The following is a 15281-nucleotide window of genomic DNA, read 5'->3' on the forward strand; positions in this document are numbered from 1 at the left end:
AGCTGTTCCAGGTCTGTTCTGCTGGAGCCTGGGATCAGCAGTGACTCTTCCTGCGCATCACACGCCAGGACTGAGCTACAGGCACACACAATCTGGCAAGGACACAGGAGAAGAAATAACCTAGACACAGGGCTAAGATTTGGGAAAACTTATAGCCTGTCTGGGGGGTCAAGGTCACTGTTTTAACTCTTCTTCCCTCCCTCCTCTGGTTGTGTATCTACACCCAGACCATGACAGAAAGTAAAAAACTCTAATTCTTCCCAAATTCTCTCAGGTTTCAAACATTCTAGTATTGATGGGGCAGAGTATGAAGTGAATTTTGTAACTGGAAGATTGTAGGATGTGTTTCTTTGGCAGTAAGGTAGATGTTTCCATAGGGAATATTGAATTTAAGTTGCTGATGCTTCCCTTGCTAATTACCACCCCAATGAACAAAGAGAAAACATGAAGCAAGCGCAGGAGTCCAGAGGTTACTCAAATTAATATTCCCCCCAACACTGAGCAGTGAGAAGATAAAAGTAAATAAGTAAATAAATAAAAAAATAATTAAAAAAATATATAAAACCCTCTCCTAATCAAGATGTTTTACAGAGAAAAATGTATCAAGTCACTTGGACTTGATGATTTTAGAGGTTTTTTCCAACCTTAGTGATCCAATGACTCTAAGTCCCTGAGAAACCACATGCACATGGAAAGGGGCCTATGCACAGGGCTGGAAAAATGTTGCTTTTGTCCTGTTTGGAAGCTGCCCCGTGCCCTGCTGCTCGTGGTCTCTGGCAGCTGTCTCCTTGCTGAGGCTCCAGGTACAGCTGGAGGGCTCAGGGTGGCTCTGAAAAGTGATGCCTGAGTGACAACTGGCAGGAGACTTCCCTTCAATGGACAAAGGAGGGGTCTTTCCTCCCTCCTAATTGTCCTTTTTGCTTCACTATTTAAAAAATAACTTTAAAAAATAAAAAGGCAAAAAAGAAAGAATAGAACAAATAGGCAAAGAGAAAGAAGCAGGAAGGAAAGAGCTGCATGAAGGTGCCCCCACATAGGGGAGTTGGAACGAGAGGATCTTTAAGGTCCCTCCCAACACAAACCATTCCATGATTCTGTGGACAATGGTAAGGTCTCCTAGGGTGGTGTCATAAGTGCTGCACCACCCTCCTGTCCCTCTGAGCAGAGGTGAGTCCCCATGTCCCCTGTCTCACGTGTCCCGTTCCCGTTGCAGGTCCGGAGCAGCGGAGCCGAGCGCGTGCTGTGGTCCGGAGCTATGCTCTGCTCTGGCTGGTCAAACGGAACCAAGCCCGTCTTCCTCGGAGGTTTGGTCCCCTTCAACCAGCTATAGCAGTGTGGAAAACACCAAGCCAGGAAGGTTTGTCTCCCTCTGCCTCAGCTCAACCCCACCAGACTTTCCTCCCGGATGGATCTGCTACCGCTCCGAACATCCCCAGAGGGGCGCCTGGGATGAGGCACCTGGAAAGGTTTGGGATAGGCTTCTGGTTTTCATAAGCATCACTGCAAGCAGGGCTACTCCAGCATTTCCTTCGTCCCTGGAAGTGTTCCAGGCCAGGTTGGATAGGCCTTAGAATAACCTGGTCTAGTGGAAAATGTCCCTGTCCATGTCCATTCCAGGGCTGGAATGAGATGAGCTTTAAGGTCTCTTCCAACCCAAACCATTCCATGATTACCAGAGGCTCAAAATATGACATACTAAGTTGTTGGCTCTGAAATATTCAGCAGTTTTCTAAGTCATTGTGGATCTGCAGAGCCACAACCATCTTTATTTAATTTCTCTATCAAACTTGCATCCACACCCTGCCTTTTGCTGAGCACTGCCAGCCCAAGTAATCTGCTATTAAATTATTAAAAAAAATAATCATAAAGAACATGGGCAGCATATTCTTGAAAACCCTCTGTGTCCAAGTGTCTTTCTTACTTATTTAATGCAAAAATGAGCTATAAATAACAACAATCTGCACAGAAAAGGTTTTTTGACATCAGTTATCCCATATCCACTCAGCCACAACACACACCAGCCCACACATCTCCATGAGAGGTAACTTCTGAATCTTCCCACCCACACCACACTGCAAGTGAGGAAGAAAAACAGCCAAACAACTTGAAAATGGTTTTGCTGACCTGTTCACTGAGCCAGGCAATGAATTCAGGTGTCTAACTTCAGGCATTCAGCTCAGCTGGTTGTTCCCCATCTTCACCCCACTAAAAGAAATTTCAAAGCTGTTAATAAATAAATGAACAAACGTGTAAAAAAAAAGTTCTTTCTGTGCATCATCCACAAGGCTGTTATTTTTTGCTGGATGGATGGGGAGGAAAGGGCATGGATGCAGCAGAATGAGGAGTGGAATCAGCCTGTTCCAAAGCATTTTGGATCTCTGTTAAGGACAGAAAAATGCAATGAAGCACAACTTCATTTTTTCCAGCAATGTTGTTTGGAAAACCCAGACATACAAAAGGTTCCTGAGTTCATCTAGAAGGTTTAGTAAATTCAGGTAAAAAGACAAACTGTTCCAAGGGAGGTGAGGCCCTTTTCTTCCCTTTTCTGCAAAACAAAGAAAATAGGACAGACAAGCAATCACCCTGATTACCATTCTGATTAGCATTCACCCCATCACCTGATTAACTTTGCCTGATGCAACTTTATATGGTAAATGCTTGAATCCTTTGCAAACCAACTTCAGGCTGGGATGATGAGACATTTGGGTACTTTGCCTTCCGTCTTTGTCACGTAAGCTGCTTATCAGCCATTCTGTGCACCACAGAAGCCCTGTGATATCTGGCACCTCCCTCACTGCTGCTGTGCCAAGGGAACCACCTGGGCTTCAGGGCAGGCAGCAGAGGTGAGGGCAGTGGGGTCTGTCGCTGGAGGGATGGCATGAAGGTTTTTACAGGCTTTGGAAGCTGTAGGAAGCAGCAAGAGGATTTCCCTGGGGTGGAGGTGTAGGCACATTTCATTTTAGCATTTCAGCCTTCACAGTAAAAGAAAACAAAATAAAGGGAAATGTGAAAAAAGAGAGAGTAAATTCAGCTACTATAATGGAAGAGCTTTTAGCAATTCTTTAATTGATTAAAGGGGAAACAGTTTGCTTGTATTTGCTCATGTCAGTCCTGTACATTTAAACAATCTTCCCACTGCTCAGTACAGGATGGCTTTCACAGGTAATGTGAACAGCAATCAGAATATCAACCTCTCATCAGCCAGAACTTTTCTATCCTCCACAAGCTCATTGCTCTGACCTCATTTGTCTTTTTCCCACTAATCACAGAGTCACAGACTGGTTTAAGTTGGAAAAGACCTTTAAAGATCATCTTGTTCCACCTCTTGTCATGGGAAGGGACACCTTCCACTATCCCAGGTTGCTCCAAGAACCTGGTTTTGGACACTTCCAGGGATCCAGGGGCAGCCACAGCTTCTCTGGGCAGCCTGTGCCAGGATCTCACCACCATCACAGGGAACAATTTCTTCCTCATATCACATCTAAACCTGCCCTCTGACAGTTTAAAATCATTTACCCTTGTCCCATCACTATCTGCCCACGTAAAAAGTTGTTCTCTCTTTTTTACAAGCCCCCCTCAAGCACTCAAAGGCCACAATCATTCAGAATTGCACATTGGTTGAAACAAAGGAGCACAATTCCTTTTCTAGCCCAGCTGGGCTCAGCACAGCCAGTTCAGGCAGAAGAAGAAGAATCAGGGATGGTCCATTCTGCCTGGCACACACCTCTTCACTTTGCCCTTGTACCCATGGCATCAGCAGGGAAGGATCAGGTCTGGTTAAGAGGCACCTTTCAGGTTAAAAGGGACATGGGGTTTTTGTCACCCACCCGTGGTCCCCACCCCACCTTTACAAGGCCACATCTCTGAGGAGGAAACCTTCAGCAGTGCTTATTCTCTGAAATCCCTCCCTGGGATAGAGTTACCACAGGATAGTTCTGGAAACTTCATTGCACTGTGGTCAGAATTTGCATATGATTGGAAAAGTGGTGAATTTGCATTAATTATTAAAAAAAAAAATAATAAAACTAGTCAAATTGAACCGCAGCAAGCGAAAGGGATTGAAAATTAGGATCCCACTGGTGCTTTTACAACTCTCACCAAAACCACTCTGAGCCGCTTATTCTGTAAAACTTTTGGATTCTGATACCTTCTTGCACACAAAATGTTGTGGCCAGGAATGATTGCTCTGCAAGAAAAAAAGCAGAAAAATAGGAACTTCCCTTCTTAAAAAAAAATGGTTCTGGAAACATTCAAGATCATCTTGGAAGGGGCTGTAAACAAGCTGATGCAGTGGAAGATGCTGATCATTGCAGGATGTTGGACTAGGTGACATTCAGAAGTTCTTTCCCACCCAAATTACTCTATGATTCTATGATTTTTTGATTTCACAATGAACGACCAAAATTTTCATATTTTACCTGGGAGCAGGAAAATGGCTACAGTAAAAATGAATTTATTTCTGCAGGCTGCCCTATCAGACTTGCCTGGCAACTCTGAGTTTAAGCTCTGGGATACAGGGATATACTGGTGAGAAAACAAATTTTTTTAATTTAATTTGGTTTGAAAGTGGGGGGTGGTGGAACACAAAGTAAGGGCTGGATTTTGGGTAAATAGCACTGACCTCTCAATGCTCCACAAATGCCCCTTTCCTAAAATGTAACTTTACAGCTCTTTTTCTTAAAGTCGACTTCCCAGCTATTGAGTATCCATTAGATATTAGTTATGGAAGGACATTTCAACCACTGGCAGCAACCACAGCTGATGTCTGACTGTGATCTTCACTAGATGTGCTTGGAAAATTTAGGCACGAAGCAGAAGATCATTTCTATTGCAGCAGCTGGGAAGGGAAAATACAGGTGTCATGGGGTGACTTTACCTTTAAGGTGGTTTTGAGAGCTAAAGAAGTTGAAGTTGCTGGTGACTGATGGGAGTTTTTTCTCCTGACCAATTATCAGTCATTATTGAGAATTGACAGCAGTTTTGACCATTGAAAAGTGGGATCAACTTGTGAACCCTACCTTAAGATGTAAAGTCAGGGCACTTTTAGCCTCTTTGTTTCCTGGCTGTGAAAAGTAACAGAGCTCCGGCCTCGTGCTCTCTGCCAGCCCATGCGGCGCGGGCAGGGGCTGGGCTGGGCTGGGCCTGCCGCGGCTCCCGGCCGGGAGATGGGGCCTGCGGGGCTTGCCCCGGGCTCTGGCCGGGCCAGGCCGGTCCCTGGCTCGGCTGCAGTTTTTGCTGGGACTGAATTCACCACAGACTGCCGAGTAAAGAGAGAAAAAGCCCTTGACCTGCGGCGGGCTGAGACAGTGACCACACTCTCTAGAGCCGCCATGAAGAATCTTCCATCGCAGACAGCTCCAGCTGCTGCTCCGGCAGAGGTCACAGAACCATCTACAAAAGCCTGGGCAAGATTTTAACCCTTTCATTACCCAGATGAGACTTGCAGATTAATCCTTTTTTTCCAGAGAGAGAAAAAGAGAGTAATCAACATGTAAAGAGACTTTATAAACTACCAGTGACAAGGAAGAAAAGAAGCTTCAGAAAAGGTAGAGAATAAGAAGATGCTTTAATTAAGATGAAGTATTTTTCTGTTAAAGCTATGGAGATGGACAATAAAGTCCTGAAAGAACTCTTTTAATTCATGATAGAGTATGTAGGGAGGAATGGAGTGTTCAAAGTGTAGATTTGAGTAAAAAGTAGAGTAATTGTGATACAGTGAAGTGCTAGAAGATTTGAAGCCTTGGGGGGCAATGAGAAAACTGTTTTCTAGTGAAGCTCACAGAAACAGATGAAGAAGATTTTTGCCTTTGAATAACTCATCCTTAAAATTCCATCCCTAGACTCATGGCCCATACACACCTCAGAGTGATGTGAAATGGGAGGAGTGAGCTCTGATAACAGCAGTTCTGGGCAGCTAACATCAGGGCAATAGAAAACTATAACAGAAGTAGTTTTCTTGTGAAGAACTCCATAAATTAACAGAAAGAGACTTCTGTTTCTCTACAAAGACTGGTGAAAAGACTGTAGCAAGAATTGGGACTGTTTTAACCATCAAAGTTCCAAAGTTTTTGTCTCTTTTGTCATGTGAACAAGAGAATGGTGGGTAGTAAAAGATAAAAACAGTGTTTTCTGGAAGTTTATTCTGGTGTTCTTATTCTTGTAGTTTTCTTAATAAACTTTCTTTATTCCTTTTAAGTTTTATGCCTGTTTTGCTCTTGTTCTAATCCATATCTCACAGCAAGAAATAAGTAATTTTTTAGTTACTGGTTTAAAACCACAACAACAGGCTTTTTACTTATTCATTGTTATATAATTATAATTATATAATTAGCTTTTCTGCTGTGTCTCCTGTGTAAGAATCAAGGGGTGGGAGATTGGTGCAGTGACTTCATAGAATCATGGAATGGTTTGGGTTAGAAGGGAGTTTTAGAGATCATCCAGATCCACCCCCTACAAAGGGCAGGGGCACTTTCCACCATCCCAGGCTGCTCCAAGCCCCATCCAGACTGGCCTTGGACACTTCCAGGGATCCAGGGGCAGCCACAGCTTCTCTGGACACCCTGTGCCAGGGCCTCCCCACCCTCACAGGGAACAATTCCTTCCCAATATCCCATCCATCCCTGCCCTCTGGCAGTGGAAGCCATTCCCTGTGTCCTGTCCCTCCATCCCTTGTCCCCAGTCCCTCTCCAGCTCTCCTGGAGCCCCTTTAGGCCCTGGAAGGGGCTCTGAACTCTCCCTGGATCCTTCTCTTCTCCAGGCTTGTGGTGGAGGATCTTGACTGGGCACCAAGTGCCCTCCAAGCCACTCTATCATTCCCCCTTCCCAGCTGCACAAGGGAGAGAAAATAAGATGGGAAACAACTCCTGGGTTGAGATAAGGCAGTTTACAATAATAAAAACAAAAGTTTGTGCACAAACAAAGATGAAAAGAAGAAAATTTTATCCTCTACTTCTCATCAGTGAGTGATGTCTGGCCACTTCCTGAGAAGCAGGGCTTCAGCACACAGAGCAGTTGCTCTGGAAGGCAAATATTGTAAATAACAAATGCACCCCCTTCCTTCTTTTCCTAGCTTTTATCTGAGCTGACACCCCTGGTATGGAATATCCCTTCGGCTAATTTGGGGAAGCTGTCTGGTTGTGTCCCCTCCCAGCATCCCGGCCACTCCCAGCCCCTGGATGAGGGGAATGGAGGGACAGAGCTGACGCTGTGCCAGCCCTGATCAGCAGGAACAGTAGGGTGTTCCCACCACCTTTCCAGCTCCCAGTGCAAAGCCCAGCACTGGGAGAGCTGCTGTGGGAAAATGAGCTCCAGCTCAGCAAGACCCAACACAGGACTGAGCACCCCCAGCTCTCCCAGCCTGGCTCCAGAGCAGAGGGGCTCCAGCCCTCCAAGCATTTTCCTGGTCCTTCTCTGGATGTAACCAGTTTGAAGAGCATCTCTGAATGTGCCTGACCCAACCATCCACTCACAGCACGATTTAATTAAATTAAACTAAAATTAAACATCACTGTTTAATCAGAGTGCTCAGAGCCTTGCTCCATCAAATTCTGAGCTCCTCACAGGTCACCCCGGAACTCAGGCTCAGTCTAACCCTAGAAATGATCTCCACAAAGCAGAGTGGGTCATGCAGTACTTGTATGAAGAAGGGAGAGTCCTGCCCTATTTATAGGGATTTATAATATGCACTCAAAAGGAAGAAAATACATTCTCTCCAGAAAGATAAATAAATAAATAAATAAATAGTAATCTTATTTTTCTGAGGTATCATAAAATTAATTGATGGCAATTAAAAAAAAAATGTATAAAGTTCTCTTTTAATTTACAGCACGTCCAGTCAGGACTCCGGAGCTCCAGCACTTGGATGGTTTCTGTGGCTGCTCCATCCCTGGAAGTGTCCAAGGCCAGGTTGGACAGGGCTTGGAGTAACCTGGGATAGTGGGAGGTGTCCCTGCCCATGGCAGGGGGTGGAACAGGATGGACTTTAAGGTCCTTTCCCACCCAAACCCTTGGGTGACCTCTCCTCCCCCTCCAGACGGAAGAAGGCGCGCACAGAAGGCGAGGAGGGCTCCTACGACCCGTACGACTTCAGCGACGCCGAGGAGGAGATGCCACAGGGTGAGTTCCTGGGTTTGGTGACACCTGGCTCCTTGAGGGGGCTGCTGGGTCTGCAGAGCCATGCTGTGATTCTAAAATACTCTTTGAAGTGTCATCAAATGCCAACAACATTCAGATTTGGGCACCTGAAGAATGTCAGCCAGGTAAAGTAATTAAATAGCAATTTACAATCAAGAAAGCTCTCACCAGAGCCAAGAGAAGGGGGAGGTTTCATTTCAAAAGGCTTTTGATAACTTTTAGTTTTTTTGTTTGTTTGTTTGCTTTTGGTTTTTGTTTCAGTAAGCCTTTTTTAGTCCCAGCTTCCAGATCTCTAGCTAAGAGAAAGCTTTGTGCCAGAATAAGGCAGATCCTATGAGCGAACTTCTAATCTCATGGGGAAAATCATATTAATCTTCTTTTTTTTTTTTCTTCACTTCAGAGCATTAAGAATTACAAAATAATTACTTGGAACTTGGAAAAAACCCCAGAAAATCAGAAATCAGAAATTTCAAGAGGCACATTTTCTCCTCAGACCTTCACATCTTGCTTCACAACTGCCAACAAATACATTCCTGCCTTGATATAAACCATGGAAATTTTTTTTTTTTTTGCCATTGCAATGTTGTGGTGCATCAGCCACATACAAATGCTAAACTATTCACCTTTCAACTACCTAGGTAACCCAAACCACTGACGCATTTAAGGTAGACAATTCAGGGTCAGGCTGGTTGAACCTGACCTTCCGCTGCCTTGTAGACTTTCAAAAACGTATTTTGCTTCTAAAATTGGCAATTTAAATGACCCACTTTGAAAGGATATTTCAGTAAAAGGCATTAGAGAAAACCCCTTCTGAGGAGACTGTTTCCTTTAACCTGTACACCTCTAACTTGAAGAGGGAAACTGAAGTATATATTTAATTTCAGAAACATCAGCATCTTTTAAAACAAGCGGATGTAGGTCATGGGTATCCCAGAACCCGCAAACTAAATTCTACCCTTATTTGCATCCTCCTTTGGATGGCACAAGGTGAGTAAAATTTGGACTTAGGTATAAATACTAAGCAAATATAAAATTCTGTACCTTCTCCACATCATTTTATTAAAAAAAAACCACTAAAATTAGACCTGGGAAAAGTTCTGATTAGCAGCTGGAGGCTGTTACACTGAGCGTCACTTTATGGGGCACATCTGGGCTACTCCTAACCCACTGTCAGAGCAAAATGATGGGAGTATTTCCTAAAAAAAGAAACAGCAGAGAATAGACCTGATGTTATAGAATCCTAGAGTCATGGAATGGTTTGGGTGGGAAGGGACCTTGAATATAACCCAGTTCCACCCCCTGCCATGGGCAGGGACACCTTCCACTATCCCAGGGTGCTCCCAGCCCTGTCCAACCTGGCCTTGGACACTTCCAGGGATCCAGGAGCAGCCACAGCTTCTCTGGGTAATGTGCATCTTGTGTCATTTTGCATCTCTTAGCCTTCCCAAAGTTTCTCTGGAGCCCCTCTGTCCTCTCCCTAACTTAGGAGCTGGGAGTTTAACTACATCCATCACACTTCCCAAACTCCTTTCTTTAGAAATAAAACACTGCCTCACAGCACAAGAGAAGGAAAATTAAAGCAAAATGAAAAGGTGGCAAGCTCAAAACAAAGCTCACTCTTTTTTTCTTATCTCTGTGGACAGTGACTGACTTTTGGCAGCTCACTATCACCAAGCATTCTGATCATCACTGAGATATCACACCTGAGGTTTAACCATGAGTAAAAATAGCCCAGCTCAGAGAAGAACTGAGCTGGAGCAGGGACATTGCTCCTCAGACATCAGGAAAAATTACAGCCCATGGGAAGAATATGAGAGCAATTTGGTAGTGGTCAGCTGTCCAACATCTGCCCAAATCTGGGGTGAAAAGACATCAGACTGACCAAGGAGGGAACAGATCCAAACCTGTGCCAGCGACATTTGGGTCTGATACCTATGGCATCCCAATTTAAAACTGAATAGCTGGCACCCACAAACTTGCAACATTTGTGGCTTTGTCACCATTGAGTGACATGGCTCAAGGAATGACATCATCTAAGATATATCCTGTATTCCACCTGTGTTAATGGAACCTATACACATACACTTCTTAATTTAGGTTATGGTCAGAAACCACAGTTAAGGTTGGGGGGAAAAACACCTACTCCAAATTATTTAGCACAGCACAGAAACCCTTATAAAAGGTCCAGCAGCAGATGTGCCCAGACACCTTCACCTCAGCAGAGCCCAGTACAAGCATCAGAAGTAAGAGAAGGAAGGAAGATGTCTCCAACTTTTTGCACTTCTCTGGTAAGAACTTGAATTCTGAGTTTATTTTTCCCCAGTTTGACAGAGACATATTTATATTATAATAGATGGAATAGGAATCTGCACTCACCTTTAAAATGCTACTTTAAATCATTAACAATTAAAAATAACTAAAACGTGAAAATGCTTGTGGGGCAGCAATGAGACTGTACATCAGCGACATGGGCTCCCACAGCGTTCTCTGAGGCAAGAAATACATTCAAAATTCAACTTTAGAGTGTCTTTCTTTTTATTATACCCTTTCTACTATCTTCTGCATTATATTATTTTCTATAATTTAACATTACAACAAGATTACAGCTGTGTGTATACATAACTGTCAGCACTGCGAGAATCAGTTAATGGGAACAAAAGTGGATGTGACACACAGCATATTTTTCCATAATTACTCCAGCCTGAAGGAGGGGTTTTAACCACCAGTGAGGCTGACTATGGATGAATTTCACACCTGTCTTGTATCCTAAATGTACAAATCTCTCCAGCTCAGACCCCTGCTCCTCGTGCTGCTGGCCGTGCTGTCAGCCAGCAGTCCTGCCCATGGGAAGGTGATCAAGCCTGGGCTCAAGCCAGAGAATCTCTTCAAGCAAGCATCTGCTGGTTGCCCGACCCAAAAAGACTCAAATTTCCCCCAAACTGTGAGAGTCAACCTCAGCATCAGCAACACGAACCAGGACACCAAAGCCAGCCTGGACATCAGCAGCCGCTCTCTGGCTCCATGGGATTACAGGTATGATCCCTGGCCCTATGGCCTGGAAAAACACTGGGTGTCCCTAGCCAAGAAAAATTCTTCAATCTCTATTTTCAGTGCTTCACAGCTGAGAGATTTTGGAAATATGAGGGTATCCACAGTCCCTATGACCTTTCTCTTTGAAAGAGAACCAGTGCAGAAAGCAGCACAAAAGAAACACGTGGCCTAGGCAATATGCAGAAGGCAAAGCAAATGGCTTTTATAATTTAATTAATTAATTTTTATACTAGGGCAAGCTTTATCTTCAAAAGCATTCTTTACCTAAAACATCATAAAAAAAATACGTCAGAGGGTTAATATTGCACCAAATTCAGTGGTGGTTCAACACCAATGTGTCATGTTTTGGGGAGGAACTGAAGGTTTTGGGGTCTGTTAGTTGGAGTGACATGTTGGGGAGCTCAAATCATTTCTGATCAAAGTCAGTGCCTGCTTGAAGCAAGTCCTTTGCAAAGGCAGTTGCATGCAGGCATCCATTTAAAAATATCCAATATTTAGTGAATTCCATTTTATTTCGGAAAAACCTACTCTTTTGGGGAATCTGCTGTCCCTCCATGGGCAATACACCCCAAGATGCACAGGTTCCCAAGCAGGGAAGCCATAGTCTTCCAGACCATCATGCCTGTGCATTCAAACACTCCCTTCCCTGCCAACCCCCAGGATCGACGAGGACCACGACCGCTTCCCGCGGCTGATCGCGGACGCCGAGTGCCGCCACTCCCGGTGCGTGAACCCCGAGGGGCAGCTGGACCACAGCCTCAACTCCGTCCCCATCAGGCAGGAGATCCTGGTCCTGCGCAGGGAGCAGAGGGGCTGCCAGCAATCCTACAGGCTGGAGAAGAAAACCATCACGGTGGGCTGCACGTGTGTCACACCCTTGGTCCAGCACCAGGCCTGAAGGGAGCCGGAGCTGCAGGAGCAAGGAGCCACAGAGAACTTCCTTGCATGGAAGGGGCCTGATCCAGCCTCCAAAAAAGCTGAATCAAGCCCTAAAATTTGTCAAGAATACATCAGAATATATATTTCAGAATATACTGAAAATCAGGTGTCTAGGTTAAAAAACCTTAATGTTTTCCCCCAAGATCTTGAACTCCAAAAATTCAGAATCCAGACAGCTGCATGTGCCTGGTTGAAAAGTAATGGGAATTTTACCCATCCTTAGTTTACACTTTGAAATGTCTATTTATGTAAATCTATTTATGCTGGTGGAAAACATGATAATAATGTATAACCCTAATATATATATATTTTTAAGTATTAAGGTAATGTTAATTTATCTTTGTGTAATAAAAAAGTCAGTGAAAAAATTCTTTGGTATTCTTCTTTCTTTCTAAAGAAGTGTTCCTGCTAAGGCAAGAAATCATTCAATCATGATCATAAAAGAGACTTACATGATGCTAAAGCCCCAAATTCTCCTGATAACATCTACCTCTGCAGCAGTAGAATGTAAAGCCCATGGAAAAAAAAAAATGGGGAAAAACACCATTTTACCAATAGAGAAGTTAAGATACCTGGAGGAAAATTATTTATAAAGTAGGCATCAAAGAGACTCACATTAAAAACAGACAAGCAAAAAAAAATTATACTGGGTAATTATCCAGTTTTCCACTTAATTATCAGATTGGAAAAGGATTTGAAAGAGATGGGTTCAACACAACACTTTGAATACTTCTTTGGGGGTAAAGAAACTCCCTCTCCTAAAACAGTGAGTGCATTTCCACTGCTGAGTTTTAACTTCACTCCAACATTATCTGTGAATCTCAGCCCAACTCATTTCAGCCCAGAGCTGAAGACACCACCTGGGCACTCCGGGGAAGCTCACAAGAGTCAGGTGGGTGACTGAAGCAATTTAGCACATCTGGCTGGTTGCAGTTGTGATTTTCTCTGTGCCCATGCCCTTCCAATTCAGCACCTGAGATGTGGAGCACCCTGACGCAGCACTTCAGCTGTGGTCGGATGGGGCTTGCGTGGGTGGTGTCTGGCACAGCAGGTGGGTTTGTTTAAAGCACACTTGGGTTAAAAGTGCTCCAGGGAACATGTTCCATGTTTCAGAGGGCAAGGCTGGCTGCTGAAGATGTGGATGCTTTGTTTGCTGCTGTCTCAGGAGGTGTGGCCCTGCTGAGGCACTGGCAAGGTGCCACTGGCAAATGCAGCAGCAGATACAGAGCTTGGAGAGACACAGAGCTCAGGGCTGAGAGTCTCTAACGAGAGGGAAGGTGCTCTCAGGTGAAAGCATCTTCTCCAAATCCAGCTGTGATCATCCCAAATTTTGCTACTTGGGATTACTCCCTCCAGCTGTTCCAGTGAGCCCAAACCCTCCCTAACCTGCTCCAGGTGGGTCAGCCTGTAACCTAAACCCACAGCACAGCCACACCATTGCCTGACCTGGCAGATAAACACTGGACCAAGGAAACACTGATGAACCCAGGCTGACCACAGTGCCTCCAATCACAACAATGAACTCCTGGCCACACCTTTAGTTACCTTCAAACATTGATCTAACTTTGCCTAATAGCAATCTAGAACTGTGTATGGTCCTAACTTAGCACTTTCTGACCTTACCTCCAGTTATTCTTCCTTAATGTCTCCTGCAGGTCCTGAAGTTTAACCCAGCTGACTGTCCCACAGGTATTAAACATGAATGGATTTAAAAAAAAAAATAAAAAGCTAAAAAATACCCTAAACTGAAAAACATCAAGGAACACTCATCCTTCAAGGTTTTCAAAGATTCATGTAAATATCAGTCCAGGGAGATTGAAACAGGGCTGACTTCCTTGTCGTTTAGACAATCTCTTAATATCTTACCACTCCTAGGATGAGTTTTGTCAAATTGTCTGCAATTAACCCAAGTAACTTCTAACAGTTAAAATCACAGAAAGTCCAACCCTTTATTCTCTGGAAGTTGTGCACCACTAGCTGGGGTTGGCACATGTGTAGTGGGGACTGGAAAATGGTGAGAGAGCTATGCCGAGGTGGAAAAACTCAGAACCAGGTCAGAAAGAGATGACACAGCTGGAGCATTGAAAAGCCAACAGCTTTCTGCTGACAGACTTCACAGACCAGCATCATCATCATGGAATGGTTTGGGTCGGAAGGACCTTAAAGGTAATTTAGTTCCAACCCCCCTCCCATGGGCAGGGATACCTTCCACTACTCCAGGTTGCTCCAAGCCCCATCCAACCTGGCCTTAGTGAAGATACACCAGTCTCCCTTTCACCAGCATGATTTTTGTTGAACCATTTACCAACCCAGCTAAATCTGAGCCTTAGGACAGAACCACTTTTTATTTATTTGGACAACTCTGTGCTCACAGCTACAGGCTGCTTGGGTGTTCTACCTGCCCCTGCAGAAGTATTTAATAGGTTAATTAATAAGCTGGATTCACAGGGCCAGAGGACTGTTTTCTTTCCTACTTCAAGTTCTCTCCTAACTCCTGGCACCATGAGCCAAGAGATTTTCCTTCACTGATTTCCTTCCTTGGTGTGTTCAGTTGGAAAGGTGCAGAATAATCCCAAACCAATGCATCCTGGCAAGGGTGACCTCATCAATGTCCTTGTTCTTCTACAGTCAATAATGATCACAATGAGAGACCAAAGAGAGTAGAGATCCTCTTTCACCCATGCACAGCTTGAGGTTCTACAGGTAAAGATTGTTTCTCCTTGTTTTCAAGAGTTTCAGTGCAAATTTCTGCTAATTTGGTGCTTTTAAATGATATTGTCATTGAAGGGAGGGGGGTGGAATTGCTGCAAAACCCTCTTCAACATAAAAGTTTCCAGTCCTGCACTGGTCCCCATCTCAGTTTCATGTCAGTCTGCAAAACCTGAGCAACCTGTGCAAATCATCAACCTGTGAGTAAAACCCAGCAGAAAGGGAAGTTTGAGATTGGCTTTTTGCAGATAATCACGCTCATCATTGCCACTTATCAAAGCAATCTGGATAGAAACCAGATGCTTGTAAAAGGTGCTGCAGATTCAGCTGTAACGAGGCCAAGAACACAAATTTCAGAAGTCTGAAATAAAAAGCCACCCCGAAAAATGATGGGGTCAAGTTAGAGAGGAGATAAATCATCTCTATCCATTTACCAGAACTGGGAACCT

General features: G+C 44.3%; 1 protein-coding gene across 1 annotated transcript; it reads left to right on the forward strand.

Moving 5' to 3' along the window:
• The first annotated feature begins 230 nt into the window (after nt 1–230).
• LOC102106885 (interleukin-17A) lies at nt 231–12082 on the forward strand. Its single transcript, XM_088052634.1, has 5 exons — nt 231–240; nt 1214–1304; nt 8033–8258; nt 10922–11166; nt 11845–12082. The coding sequence occupies exons 1-5, from the start codon at nt 231–233 to the stop codon at nt 12080–12082; spliced, it is 810 nt and encodes a 269-aa protein (XP_087908760.1).
• The last annotated feature ends 3199 nt before the right edge of the window (nt 12083–15281 follow it).

This window comes from Pseudopodoces humilis, chromosome 3, assembly GCF_049639895.1.
Source record: "Pseudopodoces humilis isolate 2021_Gansu_Grassland_sample_001 chromosome 3, ASM4963989v1, whole genome shotgun sequence".
NCBI classification, from domain to species: Eukaryota; Metazoa; Chordata; class Aves; order Passeriformes; family Paridae; genus Pseudopodoces; species Pseudopodoces humilis.

What these genes read in the sequence shown, in the direction of transcription:
- LOC102106885 (XM_088052634.1), top strand. An exon ending in CAAGCCCGTCTTCCTCGGAG is followed by an intron (nt 1,305 to 8,032) that starts GTTTGGTCCCCT and finishes CTCCCCCTCCAG; the next exon opens with ACGGAAGAAGGCGCGCACAG. An exon ending in ACCTGAAGAATGTCAGCCAG is followed by an intron (nt 8,259 to 10,921) that starts GTAAAGTAATTA and finishes AAATCTCTCCAG; the next exon opens with CTCAGACCCCTGCTCCTCGT.